The sequence below is a fragment of the Canis lupus genome, chromosome X (assembly GCF_048164855.1).
Source record: "Canis lupus baileyi chromosome X, mCanLup2.hap1, whole genome shotgun sequence".
NCBI classification, from domain to species: Eukaryota; Metazoa; Chordata; class Mammalia; order Carnivora; family Canidae; genus Canis; species Canis lupus.
This window is the reverse complement of record NC_132876.1, coordinates 22,477,184-22,495,256: the sequence shown is the minus strand read 5'-3', so window position 1 is coordinate 22,495,256 and position 18,073 is coordinate 22,477,184. Positions and strand designations below refer to the sequence as shown.

Here is an 18,073-nt window from a genome sequence, read left to right as displayed (position 1 = left end):
AGAAAAAGACGAAAGAATTTTCTTTAGGTGTTTGAAATGTTTGAAGAAATACCACATTCTGAATTTATGTAGATTACTGGCAGTTGTTTGCTGTATATAGAATAATAGGACATGTTCTAGTATCCTTTAGAAATACTTTAAAAAATAATGATTTATATTTCAGTAGATTTGGGATCTAGAAATATGAGTTTCTTCAGTTTCATAAGCTTTGTGGTTTGTTTCTCTGCCTAGGGTTCCTTTACTCTGATAGATGTGTACTCTGTTCTTTGAAACTAGTACTTAATACCAGCAGACTTTTTTTTCCCTTTTTACAGATGAAACTCTTCTAATTAATATGATCTGTGGGGTAGTGTCAGGAGTGATATCTTCCACTATAGCCAACCCCACTGATGTGCTAAAGGTAAGAGCAGTCTGGTAGCATTGGATGTATGCAATGTGATATGAAAAGAGCATGAACTTTAGTCACATTTGTTACTTGCCAGCTGTAAAACCTTGGGCAAATCATTTAACTGCTTTAAGCCTTGGTTTCCTCATTTGTAAAATAAAGGTAATTCAGTACTTATTGCATAGGGTTGTTTAGGATTAGGGATAATATATAAAAATAGTAGTTAATTTATTATGATATTCATGAATCCATTGGTCTTTAGAGTATGCGAACCCCTATACAATTCTTTCCAAGGACTATGCAATTGTAAGGGAGTCAGTTTCAAGACCCTTACTTCCATTTGTCTTCTTCTAAAATTGATCTGAGAATGAATTTGTGTTTTTAATAGTTCTTTCCCCACTTTACAGAAGAAAGGCATATTCCCCACCCATTTCAAATCTTAGTATGTAATCTAGGGTACCAGACAAAGGGATAATCAAAATGTAGTTTTTGGAGAAGCCTCCTTTAATAGTTAATTGAGGTACCTTAGTCTATAATGCATCTGTATTTTCTTGGCTCACTTATATTTCCATTAAGGGTGAGATTTGGCTTTAAAATGTTATATTTTGGATTGTATTGGGATAGTCCGAATTCAGAACTAGAACAGCATGGCTACTGGAGTTGATTTTTAAAAATGTAATTGGATTTTTTTTCACATTTTATCAAAACACAGGATGAAACATTTAATAACGTCAGTAGTCATTTTATTTCATAAAATGGTACACATTTTCTATGTAGTTACTAATCTATACTTATGATTAATTAAAAGCATTAAATACATGATTATAAAATGTGAGAGAGTCCTAAGTTTTTCACATCTGGGGAATGTAAGAAAAAAGAGGACATATGCTTTATTTATTTGAAACCACAGGTGACTGGGTTATGAAAGAGAGATCTATTGCAATTCAGAGAGTTTTGAGAACTGAGAGAGTAACTTGAAAAACAGCACACATGAAAGAAACCAAAGGCAGTTGATGGAGAAAAGATATGAAATTATCTTTCTGGATTAAACTGATAGTAATGTAGCTACAGGATTTTTTATATCACCTTAGACTTACAGAGCAAGTATTTATGAAGAGGATTGTATCCTAAAACTAAAATATTTATAATATAATTACACTTGACGTTTTCAGGAACAATAATACTTAACTTCCTAAAGTTTCCTTTCTTATCCATCTGGATCCTTGATTTAATCACCTAAGTGCTTTGCTTCAATTTCCTGTCCTCACCTGCCTGGTACGATTACAACCATTGACCAGTACTATAATCTACTTTTTCCTTTCTTACACCTAGGTACGACTGACGGTGGTGGGGGTGGGGAGAATCATAAACTTAGACCGTGACAGTACCAATGTAGGATCTATAATCACAGTTGAGCTGTTCAGTCCTTTCACATATCCTTGGACAGCTATTTCTCGGATCTACTATGTGTTGCTTCCTTGCTGTGGTATATGTAGCTCTCTTTCTGACTGTAATGCCTTTTCCCTCTTGCATCATGAATTAATCCTTCAAAGCTGCTCAGGAACAGGGCCAGGACTAGAATGAGACAAGTGAGATATTCCCCTTGGATGCAAAATGGAAGGGGGCATAAAAAACTCAGTAATCAAGAGAAATAACATTTTTATGCAATATTTTTCAAAAACTAAAATGAATATAAAATATTTATGATGAATAAAATACCAATATTTTGTATAATTTATCTCACTCCCCTCATCCTAACCTCACCCCTTTGGATACTGTCTTTAGTGAGTTTTGATATTTGGTTCATTGTGGGGTTTTGTGCATAAATTTTTTTATTCTTTTTTATTTTTTATTTTTTTATTTTTTTTAAACTTTATTTATTTATTTATGATAGTCATACAGAGAGAGAGAGAGGCAGAGACACAACAGGCAGAGGGAGAAGCAGGCTCCATGCACCGGGAGCCTGATGTGGGATTCGATCCCAGGTCTCCAGGATCGCGCCCTGGGCCAAAGGCAGGCGCCAAACCGCTGCGCTACCCAGGGATCCCCCTTTTTTATTTTTTTAAAGACTTAATTTATTTATCATGAGAGACACAGAGAGAAAGGCAGAGACACAGGCAGAGGGAGAAGTAGGCTCGCCGCAGGGAGCCCAATGCAGGACTCTATCCTTGGACCCCAGGAACACGCCCTGAGCCGAAGGCAGACGCTCAACCTCTGAGCCACCCAGGTGTTCCTGTGCATTACATTTTCATGTTTCGAAATACTGCATTATTTTTTGTCTGGATTACTGAGGTTTTTTGAGTCTTCCTCCTACATTTTATGCCAGAAGAAAATGCCGCACTTACCTTGCCCTAGTCCCAGCCCTGCTCAGGAATCACCTCCTTGGGATCCCAGGGTGGCGCAGCGGTTTGGCGCCTGCCTTTGGCCCAGGGCACGATCCTGGAGACCCGGGATCAAATCCCACGTCGGGCTCCCGGTGCATGGAGCCTGCTTCTCCCTCTGCCTGTGTCTCTGCCTCTCTCTCTCTCTCTGTGACTATCATAAATAAATAAAAAAAAAGGAATCACCTCCTTAAAGAAGTCTCCTATTTAGAATAGGATATTTGTAGTTTCCATTTGTCTTTGTGATAGCTTCTATTCCAATTTAATTGAATTTAGTTTTTTTTAAAGATTTTATTTATTTATTGATGAGCGAAACAGAGAGAGAGAGAGAGAGAGAGAGAGGCAGAGACACAGGCAGGGGGAGAAAAAGGCTCCATGCAGGAAGCCCGATGTGGGACTTGATCTCGCGTCTCCAGGATCACACCCTGGGCCGAAGGCAGTGCTAAACCACCGAGCCACCCGGGCTGCCCGAGTTTAGGTTTTTATTTCAAAACTTTTAGTAGCAATTGACATTCCACATAAAAACATACTGTTGTCTCAGGATTTCCCAAAAACATTTATTGAAGCGTAGAGTTGCATGTCATGAAAATCAGGCCCACATTTGGGCCACTAGTATTTAGTGACTAACTACTATGATTCTGTGTGTTCAGTCAGTGGGAAATTGTACCAAATCTTTCACAGGGCTTTTTAATATTAGCTCTACTTTCTTGTGCCTCTCAAAGGCTACTTTGCAGAGTATAGTATCATGCTTTTTTAAAAAAGATTTTATTTATTTGAGAGAGACAGAGGTAGTGACAGAGAAAGCAAGAGAGAGCATAAGCGAGGAGGAGAGGGAAAAGCAGTTTCCCTGCTAATCAGAGAGCCCGATGTGGGCCAGATCCCAGGACTCTGGGATCATGACGTGAGCTGAAGGCAGATGTTTATTTTTTTTTAATTTTTTAAATTTTTATTTATTTATGATAGTCACACACACACAGAGAGAGAGAGGCAGAGACACAGACAGAGGGAGAAGCAGGCTCCATGCACTGGGAGCCCGACATGGGACTTGATCCCGGGTCTCCAGGATCGCGCCCTGGGCCAAAGGCAGGCGCCAAACCGCTGCGCCACCCAGGGATCCCAAGGCAGATGTTTAAACTGAGCCACCCAGGCACCCCCAAAGATTTTATTTTTAAGTAATCTCTACACCCAACATGGGGCTCAAACTCAAAACCCCAAGATAAAGGGTTGCATGCTCAGAGTGCCTGGGTGGCTCAGTTGGTTAAGCATCGGAATCTTGATTTGTGCTGAGGTCACGATCTCAGGGATGTGGAATGGAGCCCCATGTCAGGCTCTGTGCTCATCAGGGAGCCTGCTTGAAATTCTCTCTCTTCCTCTCCCCCTGCTCCCACTTCTGCACATGTGCATACTCTCAAATAAATAAGTCTTTAAAAAGATGTATAAAAAAGTCTCATGCTCTACCAACCAAGCCATCGAGGTACCCCATAAGTTACATGTTTTTAATAAAAATGACATAGCCATACATACTGCTTTGTAACATGCATTTTCAGTTTAGTGATTAATTGCTGACATTTTCCAGTGTCAACAGATAGTCTACAACAAAATTTTATGGCTGCATAGTATCCCATTAAATGGACGTATCATAATGTATGCAACCAATCCTTTGTTTTTGCTTTTAGACATGTGGATTGTTTCTAATTTTTTACTAAACTAATCAAATTTTAAATGAATCATTTTCTACCCTCACTGAATACTGGTTCTCTCTGTTTTTGCAAAATTTCTTTCAGCTCCAGAATTGATGGGCTAGGTATAAGGAATTTAAGGCTGATGAAAATCATTTTTATAAAATATACTTTTTATTTTTTTTATTTTAAAAAAAATTTTTTTAAATTTTTATTTATTTATGATAGTCACAGAGAGAGAGAGAGGCGCAGAGACACAGGCAGAGGGAGAAGCAGGCTCCATGCACCGGGAGCCCAATGTGGGATTCGATCCCGGGTCTCCAGGATCGCGCCCTGGGCCAAAGGCAGGCGCCAAACCGCTGCGCCACCCAGGGATCCCAAATATACTTTTTAAAAAAGATTATTTATTTATTTATTTATTTATTTATTTATTTATTTGAGACACAGGGAGAGAGAGAGAGAGAAAGAAAGAAAGAGAAAGAAAGAAAGAAAGAAAGAAAGAAAGAAAGAAAGAAAGAAAGAAAGAAACAAACAAACAGGCAGAGGGAGAAGCAGGCTCCATGCAGGGAGCCTGATGTGGGACTTGATCCCAGGTCTCCAGGATCACACCCTGAGTGGAATGTGGCGCTAAACCACTAAGCCACTGGGGCTGCTCTATAAAATATACTTTGACACAAATTACATTTTAAAAACATATAGTTTGTCATTAATTTTATCATAATAGCAGGCTAATATTTCTGATAATTCCCAAATACTGTTTTCTTTATTTTGAATGTGTGAAACATCTTATTTTGGTCTCTGTTAAAACAGAGAATAAGAATCTTCTTATTTTAGATTCGAATGCAGGCTCAGGGGAGCTTATTCCAAGGCAGCATGATTGGCAGCTTCATCGATATATATCAACAAGAAGGTACCAGGGGTCTGTGGAGAGTGAGTACTCTTTTCCTGGTATCGTTGTATGCCCATTTCATATAATTTGCATATATAAAGCCATAAACCTATGAATTGTCATCTTTCACTGATTCTTGGTAACCCAGAGGATAAGGTAAGAAATTTCTATTACCTATGAAAGGATCAAAGCTTTCCAGTTGTCTTTATTTCTGCCTGATATTTGGAGGTTGAGAGAAGTTACTACATTATTTGAGGTAGTCATTCTGATTTGCTTAAATTCACAGTGAATTTAGTTCTTCAATATATATTATGCCACCGGTTTTATACTAATACAGCAATATATGTTTATGATAGTCTCTGTTTACCTAAAACAACTTTTTTTAACCTTATAAAAAGTAAAAATTGTACTATAAAATACTGAGATCTTTAAAGAGAAAAAAACAGTACTTTTACTAGCTAGAGATAATCACTGTTAACATTTTGTCATATTATCATCCAGTCATATCTATATTCCTTTTTTATTGTTCCTATATCTTTTTATCTTATTTTAATCACTTAATATTATAATACTAAAGAGGACTACTAGTAGAATATACAGAAAGAGTAGAATGGGAAATTCATGAATAGACTCTTAAAGAAGAGAGCTTTGTTTTTTTTCTTCCTTTGTTATTTCCCCCCAAATTCCTATAAAAATTTTCAAGCATACAGAAAAGTTGAAAGAACAACAGTGAACACCTTACCTACCCAGATTAAATGACTGTTAAAGTCTGGTTAAGTTTGCTTTATCTCTATGCATGTGTAGTATACACAGATAAATGTACACATACACATTCATTGTTTTTTTTTAAAGATTTTATTTATTCATGAGAGACATAGAGAGGGAGGCAGAGACATATGCAGAGGGAGAGGAAGGCTCCCTGTGGGGAGCTTCATGTGAGACTCAATCCCAGGACTCCGGAATCATGACCTGAGCCAAAGGTAGACGCTCAACCACTGAGCCACCCAGGTGCCCCTGTTTTTTTTTTTTTTTCCTGAACTATTTCTAAGGAAGTTGCAGACATCATGGCCCTCTCCTAAATAGTTCATTATGCATTTCCTTCTAAGAATAAGGACATTCTCCTACATAATAATGCATAATAATGATACCATTATCACACCTAAGGAAGTTAAAAAGTCCCTAATATCTAATATCTAGTTTATATTCAAATTTCCTTTATTGATGACATCAGGTCAGTTTTCTTTTTTTTTAAGATTTTACTCATTTATTCATGACACACACACACACACACACACACACACACACAGAGGCAGAGACACAGGATGAGGGAGAAGCAGGCTGCACGCAGGGAACCTGATATTTTTCTTATAGAACATTTCCCCTGTATTTCCTGCAAACTGGAAGTTAGATGTGTTGGCTTGATTAGATTACTGTTAAACATTTTGATAAGAGAACTTCATAGGTGCCACTGTATATTTCATACTGCATCACAGCAATAAGTACGTTAGGTTATTGCACAATTAATGATGCTGAATTTGATTACTTGGTAAGATGATGTCCACCAGATTTCACCATCATAAAAGATAAAAGTTTTCCCTCTTTGTAAATAGTGGGTAATTTGTAGGGTGACATTCTAACAACATGCATATATTTTATTATTTAATAACCTTTCACCTAATGATCTTAGCATCCATTAATGATCCTTGAGGTTTGCTTTTTGATAACAGAGGGTGTACTTTCTTGACTAGTCTAATTTAAAACCAGAAAATGGATCTAACTAGAAAATTTTCACAAAGTAATGCTAAGGGAAAGACAAAGAACAATAAATACAATAGGGAGATTTTGTCAGGGGAACATAGTTACTTTATTCTTAATAAAAACATTTTTTAAAAAAACATTTTAATGTGGTAAAATGCATATAACATAAAACTTACCATCCTAGCCATTTTTAAGTATACAGTTTAGTAGTGTTAAGTACATTTACAGTGTTATTCAGCCAGCCTCCATAATGCTTTTCATCTTGTACAACTAGAACTCCATACCCAGTAAACAACTCCTCCCCATTACCCCCTTTCCCTTGCCCCATGGTGACCATCCTTCTATCTGTCTCTCTGAATTTGAATTTTCTGGGTACTTCATGTAAAGTGGAATCATACAATATTTCTGTTTTTGTTACGGGCTTACTTTATTTAGTATAATGTCCTCCAGGTTCATTCATGTTGTCAAATGTATCAGAATATCCTTCCTTTTTAAAGGCTGAATAATATTCCATTGTGTGTATATACCACATTTTATTTATATGTTCATCTGTTAATGGGCATTTAGGTTGTTTCCATATATTTGCTCTTGTGAATTATGCTACTCTGAATATGGGTGTGCAAATATCTCTTCAAGACTCTGATTTCAGTTCATTTGTGTATATGCCCAGAAGTGGGATTGCTGGATCATTTGGTAATTCTATGTCTAATATTTTGAGGAATGGAGCATAGCTACTTTTATGATCCAGGCTGCTTACATCCTCCAGACATGTAAGATAAAGAAGTGAAGTACATTGTGTTTGTATTCTTTTAACACAGCCATGTATTATTTGCTTGTTAAAATACATGAATATTTTTTCATTTCAACAAGAAAATAGGTTTGCATTTTTCCTCAAACACATGGCCTTCTTTGTCAGTGTTTTCTTTTCCTGCTTTGCTTGTCACATGGGTACTGGTAACATTTTATTTTCGGACTCCATTGTAAGAATTAACAGCTCAAGTGCAGTAACAAAGTAACTGGAACTTATATCAGAGTTGAAGAGACTGTAGAGAGTGATGGGGACTGGTGAATTGGAGAGCACCTGCCCTGTTCATTGCTGTCATGCATGATGGGAATCCAGTGTGGCCAAATTTTCTGGGCTTTCAAGAGAAGTTGGAAATCTGCATTCCTATGTGAAGTATCCTGTTTTTTTATGTTGACAGCTAATTCAGCTGTCTAGAAATACTGTGTAGGGCACACAACATGTCTATAGCCTGAATTTGGCCCATGGGCTCCAATTTGGGCCTTACTGTTCAGCAAGGTAGACGTCTGTGAAGATCATCTTCTAACACAGTTGAGCAGGTGGAAGGATCAGAGAGAAAGGCACCGTTGGGCCAGCCAGCCTGATCAGCACAATCTGATATCTCCTGGTGATAGCACAGCTATATTGCTTCCACTTTATAAATTGAGTTCAGGAATTTATAGGTGATTGAGAACTTTAATATAACAGGTATCCCAGAAAGCAGTTGTCCCTGTGGAGTGTTATTTTCAATTTTAAGTGATATTTAAACAGAGTTATGAAAATAAAACATTTATTGTGAATTTTTAAAATATATAAAGGCATAACAATGAAAATTAACTTATCTCTTACCCTAATTCCAGATAAAGAAAAATATTTTGCTGTATTCTTTCTAATCCTTTATAAAAATTTTGTGTGTGTGCATATATCCTTTTTCTCAAAGTTAGATTAATACTAAATGTCTTGCCTTCTTTAATGTTATCAGCATTTTCTTCTATTATTAATATTCCTCAAAAGCATGACTTTTAATGTTCTAGCATCCCTGTGCTGTAACATGATTTATAATAGGAATATTCTGCTAGGGAGCGAAAAGCTGATAGCAGGAGGACTTGTAAGGAAGTACCCCTTTATCTTGGCCTCCCTGGCTGCATTATACCTTTGTTGTCATCCTGGTGTATCTTTTCTGCACATCCTAAAATTCTATAAATTAAGCTAAGAAGCTCTCCTCTCTCCACTCACTTTTGTGTCATGGTTTTATTTTTTTTGTAACATCTTTATTGAGATAATTCACATACCATAAAATTCACCATCTTGAGGTGTGTAATTTTTAAAGATTTATTTATTTATTTTGGAGAGTGAGCGAGCCACGTGAGCAGGAGGAGGGGCAGAGAGGGAGAGCATCCTAAGCAGATGCCCTGCTGAGCAGGGAGCCTGATGCAGGGCTTGATTTCAGGTCCCTGAGATTATGACCTGGGCTGAAATCAAGAGCAGACACTCAACCGACTAAGCCACTCAGGCGCCCCTTGAAGTGTGTAGTTTAATGGTTTTTAGTTTACTCACAGACTTGTGCAACCATCACCAGTGTGTACGTTTAGAACATTTTAATCATCACAAAAAGAAGCCCCATAACCATTAACAACCACTTCCATGTCCCCCAACCCTCCCAGCTGTAGACAACTACTAATCTATTTTCTGTCTCTATGGATTTGCCAGTCCTGGCATTTCATATAAATGGAATCATGCAATATGCAGCATTTGTGACAAGCCTCTTTCATTTAGCATACTATTTTCAAGTTTCACCTTTGTTTTAGCATTTATTAGTACTTCATTTCTTTTTATGGCTGAATAATAATTAGTTGGTGTGAAATTGCTGAGTCACATAGTAATTCTATGTTTAACTCCTTTGAGGAATTCCTGAAGTATTTTCCACAGCGGTTGCCCCCATGTTACATTCTCACCAGTAGTGTATAAGAGTTTCAATTTCTCCACATCCTCACCAATAGTTTTTATTATTGTTATTATTATTATTATTATAGCTACCCTGTTGGTGTGTAGCATTATGTCACTGTGATTTTGATTTGCCTTTTCTAATGACTGATGATGTTGCTCATCTTTTCATATTCTTACTGTCCATTTGTGTATCTTCTTTGTGGACATGTTTATTCAGATATTTTGCCCATTTTTAAATTGGTATTTTTTTATTGTTGTATTGTAAGACTTTTTATACATTCTGGCTACTAGTCCCTTATCAGATAATGATTTGCAAAATTTTCTCCCATTGTGTAGGCTGTCTTTTTACTTTCTTGATGATATCCTTTGAATCACAAAAACGTTTAATTGTGATAAAGTCCAGCTTATTTTCTTTTGTCACTTGTGCTTTGGGTGTCATATCAATTATTTTTAGTACAATAAGTAAATTTGGATTTATAAGTGTTCCACTATTAGTCATTGATTTGAAAGAATGACCTCTGTACCTCAGACTTGGCTTTTTATGTTATGTTACTTTCTAACTCTCAAACTATATTGTTCACTTTTAGACTTATGTCACTACTTGTGTATTTTTTTGGTGTTTAATATCACTTATGTTTTGCAGGGTGTCGTCCCAACTGCTCAGCGGGCTGCCATCGTTGTGGGTGTAGAGCTGCCAGTCTATGATATTACAAAGAAGCACTTAATATTGTCAGGGGTGATGGGAGACACAATTTTAACTCACTTTGTGTAAGTGTGAGAGGTTGTACGTAGTCCATATTTCTATTATTTGGAGCACAAAAAAGCATCTTTCACTGAAGTCCTCATATAGAATCAATAATGGGTACAGATGGTCTAAATACCCCTGTCTTTCTTATCACTAGAACTTCAAGCCTTCCAGTACTTGTACAGAGATCCCAGATGCTATGGGTATTTTGGTACTTGGTAGCAGTGTCTATTACAATAGCCTATCAGATGTCTATAGGATTTGCATTTGTTCATACACAGCCTCTATATCTAAACTTATCCGTTATATGCTTTGGTTAATTTTTTTATTAGAAAGTAAACTTTTCTCAATTAGAATCACAAAAAAGTAAAAATTTATAGGGCCTGTGAAACAAAACGACAATTTTGGGCTGAAAACTGTTGTTAATCTCATCTTACATTCTCTCCATCTTGCAGCTTTTATGACACTTTACTGCTGAAATGCATTTGGTATATGATGCTGTGATATGAAAACTTTATGTAACTAATAGATGATGAGTGATACTTTCTTATTAGAGATCTTGCTAGACTTATAAATTGCCCCCCCAAAAGGCTGAGTTTTGGATTAAAAAGTAAAGGGGATAACTTTTTAAAAAAATCATCTGTTCATTCTAGAGAGAGCAAGCATGCATGAGCATGAGTAGGGGGAAGGGCAGAGGGAGAGAATCACCAATCCCCAGGGGCTCAAGAGGCTCAGTTCCACAACCCATGAGATCATGACCTGAGCTGAAACCAAGAGTCAGAAACTCAACCGACTGAGCCAGCCAACTACTCTAATAAGGGGCTCAAACTTACCCTGAAATCAAGAGTTGCATACTCTTCTGCCTGAGCCAGCTAGGTACCCCATGGGAATAAATTTTGAGTCATGTTTCTTTAGAAAATATTTCCTTTTTCTTTAGATTGGAATGAAAAGGCAAGTGCCAGGTTTTATCTGATGAGTCTGACTCATTGTACATTTATGCATTTATGTTTAGTCAGGGTTCGAAGTGGTGCAGTCTATCCTAAAGTTTTCACCTTTAGTTCCAGCTTTACATGTGGCTTGGCCGGGGCTCTGGCTTCCAATCCAGTTGATGTGGTTCGAACTCGCATGATGAACCAGAGAGCAATTGTGGGACATGTGGACCTCTACAAGGGTACTTTGGATGGTATTTTAAAGGTATGCACACTGTAAGCTTGGTTTGCATTTTTAATTTTCTTTGATGTCTCAGACATTCAGTCCTTAGTTGCTATGTATCATTTTGAAGATGGAAGAATCATTATGTATATTTTAATAGCCTCTCAGAATAATTCCCAGGTAGAAAAGACGTTTCCTTGGCAATCTGCTGATACACAGTGGCCCTTAATAATTATCATTCCAGTTTGAATGCTTGAGACTGTAGGATATTTTTATTGATAGTACCATGTAGAATTATTGAGAGAAGGGACTTAACATATCCCACATTTGCCTGCTTCATACAAGATGGGGACCCTGTAATAGAAAATCTGGTACTCAATTTCAGTTCAATATTGTGCTGTTATTCACACTTTGCCTTTAAAAAGTTTCTGCTGTTATGTAGGAAGCTGAATATCAGAAATGTATTATATAATCATTGGTGATCATCTACAAAAAGCAAATTTGCAGCTAAAATATGACATTTCCATATGGTTTCTCTGCTGCTATCAGTTTAGTTTAACAACGATTTATTATCTAACAGGCACCATTTTAGTAGACACAGATAAATAAGAGTATACTGCAGGTATACAGATAACCAACACAGCTTGGTAAGTGATAAACTCAGGGACCCATGGGAGGGAATTTTAGTCTAAGTTGGTGGCATCTTGAATAATAGTAACTCACATCTGTTGAATGCCTTACTGGATATGAGATACTGTTCTAATGAGACTTACATATATTCATTCACTTAATCCTCATCATTATCCCATGAAGTAGATCCTGAAGCACTAACCTGACCAAGGTTTCACAGCTAGTGGGATTTCAGCTCAGACCATTTGGTTTCAAACCAACATTTTTAACCTCCATACTATAGTGCCTTTTGCATGTTGACGGCCAAGGGTTAATTATGTTATAAAGGCTATTGAATGCTATGCTGAGGTGCTTGGGCTTTTTTCTTTTTACTTGACGGGGAGCTATTTAAAGATTTTAATCAGCTCAGATTTGTATTTTAGATCACTTTGGCTTTGTAGAGATTGAATCTAAGACAGTGGTTCTCAGTCTTAGGTGCACATTGGAATCACCTGGGGAACTTAAACAGCTCCTGCATCTACCTTATAGACCAATCAGAACTTCCTAGGGTAGGACCCAGGTTGAAATTATTTAAAACTCTTCAGGTGATTGCAGTGTTTACCTAATTTGAAAGCCATTAATCTAAGGCGATAAACCTGGAGGAGTGCTTCTTAAGACATTAACATGCATCAGAATTACCTGGAGGGTTTATTAAACTGCAGATGGCTGGGCCCCATGACCAGAGGCCCCATGACCAAATTCTGATTCAGTAGGTCTGGAGTAGGACCTGAGAATTTGCATTTCTAACCAGTTCTCAGACGCTACTGAGGCTGCTAATCTGGGTACTACTCTTTGAGAAACCCTGATTTAGAGATAAGGAAGCCGATTAGAAGGCTTTTATAGTAATCTAAGTTAGAGGCAATGAAGCCTGAACTTGAGCATTGTAGTGGGGATGCAGAAGGTGGGATAGAGTTGAGAATAATTTAGTTGATAAATTCAACAGGAGTAGATTGACTGGGTGTGGAGAGGTGTAGGAGAAAGGAGGTGTCAGAGATGACTTCCTGTTTTTTGTTTTGTTTTGTTTTGTTTTGGTGACCATGTGGTGGTACTCATTTACAGAGACATCATAGGGGAGCAGGTTTTTGGGGAGACAGTACAGTTTTGACACTTAGTTTGAAGTGCATGAGGAACACCCAGTGGATCTATTTGGATATCTTACTCTTAATTCAGGAGAGAGTTTAGGGGTATAGATGGAGCCTGGGGAAGCAGTAGTGTACAGGTGTTACACAACTGTGGAGGGGAAGATCAAGGAGAAAAGGTAGAGGAGTTCCCAACTTTTTTCCCTTTCTAGCACACTAGAGTATTATAAACTACTTCCATTAATAGTGATTCACAGGAAGTGATTCTCAGACTCTGGGGAGTAGAGTTTGGTAAAAGCTCCGCCTAGGTATTTCTGACATGCTTCTCCTTTCGCTTGACAATAGCTGCTGTAGGGAGAAAGGGTAGGGCCAAGGAAATAACTTTGGGGAATTACCAGTTGCTAAGGGCTTGGCAGGTGGGGAATTTAGGAAAGACACCAAAAGATAACAGAAGATAATGAGGAAGCTTACAAGAGTAATGGAAGCCAAGGGAGTAATGAGTTTCAAGAAGAAATGAGTACTTATTTAATGTCAACTGGAATAGAGATCTAGTATAAGGACTAAAAATTTCTATTGGATTTATTATGTTCTAGAGGGGGTTTTCTGGGTTTGTGTTTGCAAAAGCTAGATTAGTATGAAGAGTGTGTTTAATTACTCATTGATTGAATACAAAAATGTTTAAGTCTTATGTGCCAGGTGCTGTTCTAGTTGGGTGAACAAAACATTTTAGCCTTCATGACAGTTTAATTCTAATGGAGACAGATAAACCCATGAGATTCAAGAGTAAGTAGACAAGTGTAAAATACTCTTTCAAGAAGGTTGGCTAAGAGGAGACAGAAGGTACAATAATAGAGTAATAGGTAGCATTTAGTGAATGCTTATTATGTGCCACACACTATCCTGTGGAGTAGATATGTTTTCCATTTTATAAACAAGGGAGCTCAGATCAGAGTGGCTTACCCAAGATTATACACCTAAAAAGTTTACACCAAAGTATACGCCAAAATTTATACTTAGAACCTCCATGTTGTGTTGTATTGGCAGAAACATATATTTTTTAAAGATTCTATTTCTTTCTTTTTTTCTTTCTTTCTTTCTTTCTTTCTTTCTTTCTTTCTTTCTTTCTTTCTTTCTTTTTTCTTTTCTTTTCTTTTCTTTTCTTTTCTTTTCTTTTCTTTCAAGACAGAACATGAGGGAAGGAGGAGGGGCAGAAGGAGAAGGAAACTCCCCACTGAGCAGGGAGCCCGACACAGGGCTCAATCCCAGGACCCTGGGATCATGACTTGAGCCGAAGGCAGATGCTTAACTGACCAAGCCAGCCAGGTGCCCCAGAATAATATTTTCTATCTTTTTTTCCCAAAGATTTATTTATTTATTCATGAGAGAGAGAGAGAGAAAGAGAGAGGCAGAGACACAGGCAGAGGGAGAAGCAGGCTCCATGCCGGGAGCCCAATGCGGGACTCGATCCCGGGACTCCAGGATCGTGCCCTGGGCCAAAGGCAGGCACCAAACTGCTGAGCCACCCAGGGATCCCCATTTTCTTCCTTTTTAAAAAAGATTTTATTTATTCATGAGAGACACACAGAGAGGGAGAGACATAGGCAGAGGGAGAAGCAGGCTCCCCGCAGGGAGCCAGATGTGGTACTTGATGCTAGGACCCCAGGATCACTACCTGAGCTAAAGGCAGACACTCAACCACTGAGCCACCCAGGCATCCCAGAATCATATTTTCATATTGTCAGTAACCTTTACTTATGTTTACTCATTCACTTGCTGTTAAAATTCTTTATAATGACTGCTCTATGTCATTATATATGATGGCATCATGCTTTATTTTTCATCAGTAACAATTCCACAGCACTGGTGAGTGAAGTCATGCATTCATCTCTGACATAGAAACAAACAGCTGCAAATCTTATCCTGTTACTTCTATCTTAAAATCCTTAAATGGCCTCTCGTTGACCCAAGACTATATGATTTGGCCCCTTATTCCTCCTATAGCTTAATCACTGCTATCTTTATTCTACATTCCAGATGGACTGTACAATTTCTACTGGTAGACTTTCTTTCATTCTCAAATTTTCATCCATGCCATATGCTTTGTTAGATGCACCTACCCAAATATCAGAAAGGGAGACAGAACATGAAGACTCCTAACTCTGGGAAACGAACTAGGGGTGGTGGAAGGGGAGGAGGGCGGGGGGTGACGGGCACTGAGGGGGGCATTTGACGGGATGAGCACTGGGTGTTATTCTGTATGTTGGCAACTTGAACACCAATAAAAAATAAATTTATTATTAAAAAAAAATGGATGCCCCTACCCTAGCCTAAATATCCTTTTCACTTGGCTAGCTCCTATTCATTCTTCAGATCTCATTACTTTTTCCATACAGGCCTTCCCTGACTGTTGAACTAGGTTATCTGTACATAGTTTCTTGTACTTGCTCTGTCAACATTATTTTTTTAAAACATCTTTTTTGAGGACTAATTTAAATATCATAAAATTTACCTGTTCAAAGTGGCTTTTGGTATATGCACAGATATGTGTGGCCATCATTACCACAGTCAATTTTAAAATATTTTCATGAATTCAAAAAGAAACCTTGTACCCTTTAGTTATCATCCCCTTTTCCTTTCCTCCCAGTCCTAGGATACTACTGAACTACTTTCTATCTCTATAGATTTGCTTATTCTGGGTATTTCCTATAAATGGAATCATACAATATGTGACCTTTTGACTCATTCCTTTCACTTGCCATAATGTTTGAAGATTCATTCATGTTGTAGTGTGTATCAGTGTGTTTCTCCTTTTTATGGCTGGATAATATTCCACTATATGATTATATTACATTTATTCACACTTATTACATTTTATTTTAATTGCTTTAAAGTCTTCCTGCCCCTCCCAGACTGTAAAGGCAGGACTGTGTGCATCTTATCACTTTATCCACAGCAAACTGCTTATTGAATGAATGCATAACTTTATGAAGTAGTCTGTTGTCTCTGTTACAAAAGTTCTTGTTTGTTTTCACAAAACTGCCTAAAACCAAAAAATGGTTCTCCTAGTCTTAATGTTCTGAAGGAGTTGGTCACTGTTTGGAGCTTTTTAAATATTCATATGGCTCATGGGTATGTCAGAGACCCTCACTGTATTTGTATGTTCATTTACCCAACAAATACTCATTTAGGTATTTATAGGAAACTTCCTTGTGCCAGACAGTGTTAGTTGTTGGGGATATAATGGTAAACAAGACAAACATACTCCCTGTTGTCCTGGAGACCACATTCTAGTTGAGGGAGACAGACAATAAACACACAAATAATAATATAATTTCAGGTAGAAGTAAATGCTGTGAAGACATTAATAGAGCATTAGACAGTGACTTGGTAATGATGATAGGCAACAACTTCAGCTAGGCTACCCAGGAAAACACTGTGAGTATGTGACATTTGAGCAAAGATCAAGTCTCTTCTTGATGAGAAGAAGGTGGCCATGTGAAGATTTAGGAGAAAAACATTTCATAAAGAGGGAACAGGTATAGAGGTCCTGAGTTGGAAATGAACTGGCAATGTTTAAGGGTTAAAGAGAAGGCTTGTGTGGCTGAGTGTGGTAAGTGAAGGAGAGAGTAGCAGGAAATGAACCTGGAGAGACTGTTAGGAGCTGAGTCATGTCATCATAGAAAATGTGCAATTAGAATGAAATCCATGGGGAAGCCTTCGAAGAGCACCAGGCAGGAAAGTGATACTACTTATAATTTAATTTAATATATAAATTAACTATGTTTATTTATTTATTATATTGGATGTATCTTTAAGGTCCCTTGCCATTTTAGCAGTCTGTGATTCTAGGTTATCTTCATCTAGGCTTTATTTTGCCTGAATTTCACAATTTTCTAACATTAATTTTTTTGGTCTGAGACCTTCAGCATTTGCTGGTAATCTTTTTTTTGGGGGGGGAAGCCTGTTACCACTATGTTTCTATAAAAGGTGCCTTTATTCTGCTACTGTTGGTTCAGAAAAGTGGTTAGTAAAGATAATTATCTCTAGTATTTCTAAACTATAGGATGGAAATAGAGGATATTTATAAGTTTGGATTCTCATATTATTGTCTTATCCAAATATATCCATTTTTAGTATAGTGGTGGATTTTACTTCACCAATGGAAGGGCAGAATAACATTTTCAATGTGCCTAACATACAGGAGTTACTTAATAGATATTTTAAAACAGTCCACTAAAAACAAAAACAAAAACAAAAAAACAGTCCACTAAATAGGAACTGTTTCTGTTGGCTGAATTCAACACACCATCAGTTTATGATCTTTGGTATGCATAGTTTGTAATTTAATTCTAATAACCACTCAGTTGGTGTGTGTAGGACCCCCATAGTATAAAACAGGAAACCTAAATTCAAAGCAATTCACATTGTTCCTCATGTAATCTTGAAAGCATTTATATGAGGTAGTCCATGGCATTACACAGAATTTAATATGATGAAACAGAAGGATAGTGACTTGCCCAACTCCCTATTTCCTTACCCTACTTTCATTTTCCTATTAGCATTTATTATTTCTAAATGTAATATATATCAGTCCGTGTATTTGGTTGT

At 37.4% G+C, this 18,073-nt stretch overlaps 1 protein-coding gene across 6 annotated transcripts in view; it reads left to right on the top strand.

The window, feature by feature from the left end:
- Positions 1-18,073, top strand: part of SLC25A14 (solute carrier family 25 member 14) — a 54,917-nt gene that overhangs the window by 12,195 nt on the left and 24,649 nt on the right. For all 6 annotated transcript variants that reach the window (XM_072817860.1, XM_072817856.1, XM_072817854.1 and 3 more), the window contains exons 6-9: positions 315-400; positions 5,280-5,375; positions 10,464-10,588; positions 11,624-11,759. In XM_072817860.1, the coding sequence (XP_072673961.1) occupies positions 315-400; positions 5,280-5,375; positions 10,464-10,588; positions 11,624-11,759 (443 nt within the window). The remainder of the gene's footprint in view (positions 1-314; positions 401-5,279; positions 5,376-10,463; positions 10,589-11,623; positions 11,760-18,073) is intronic.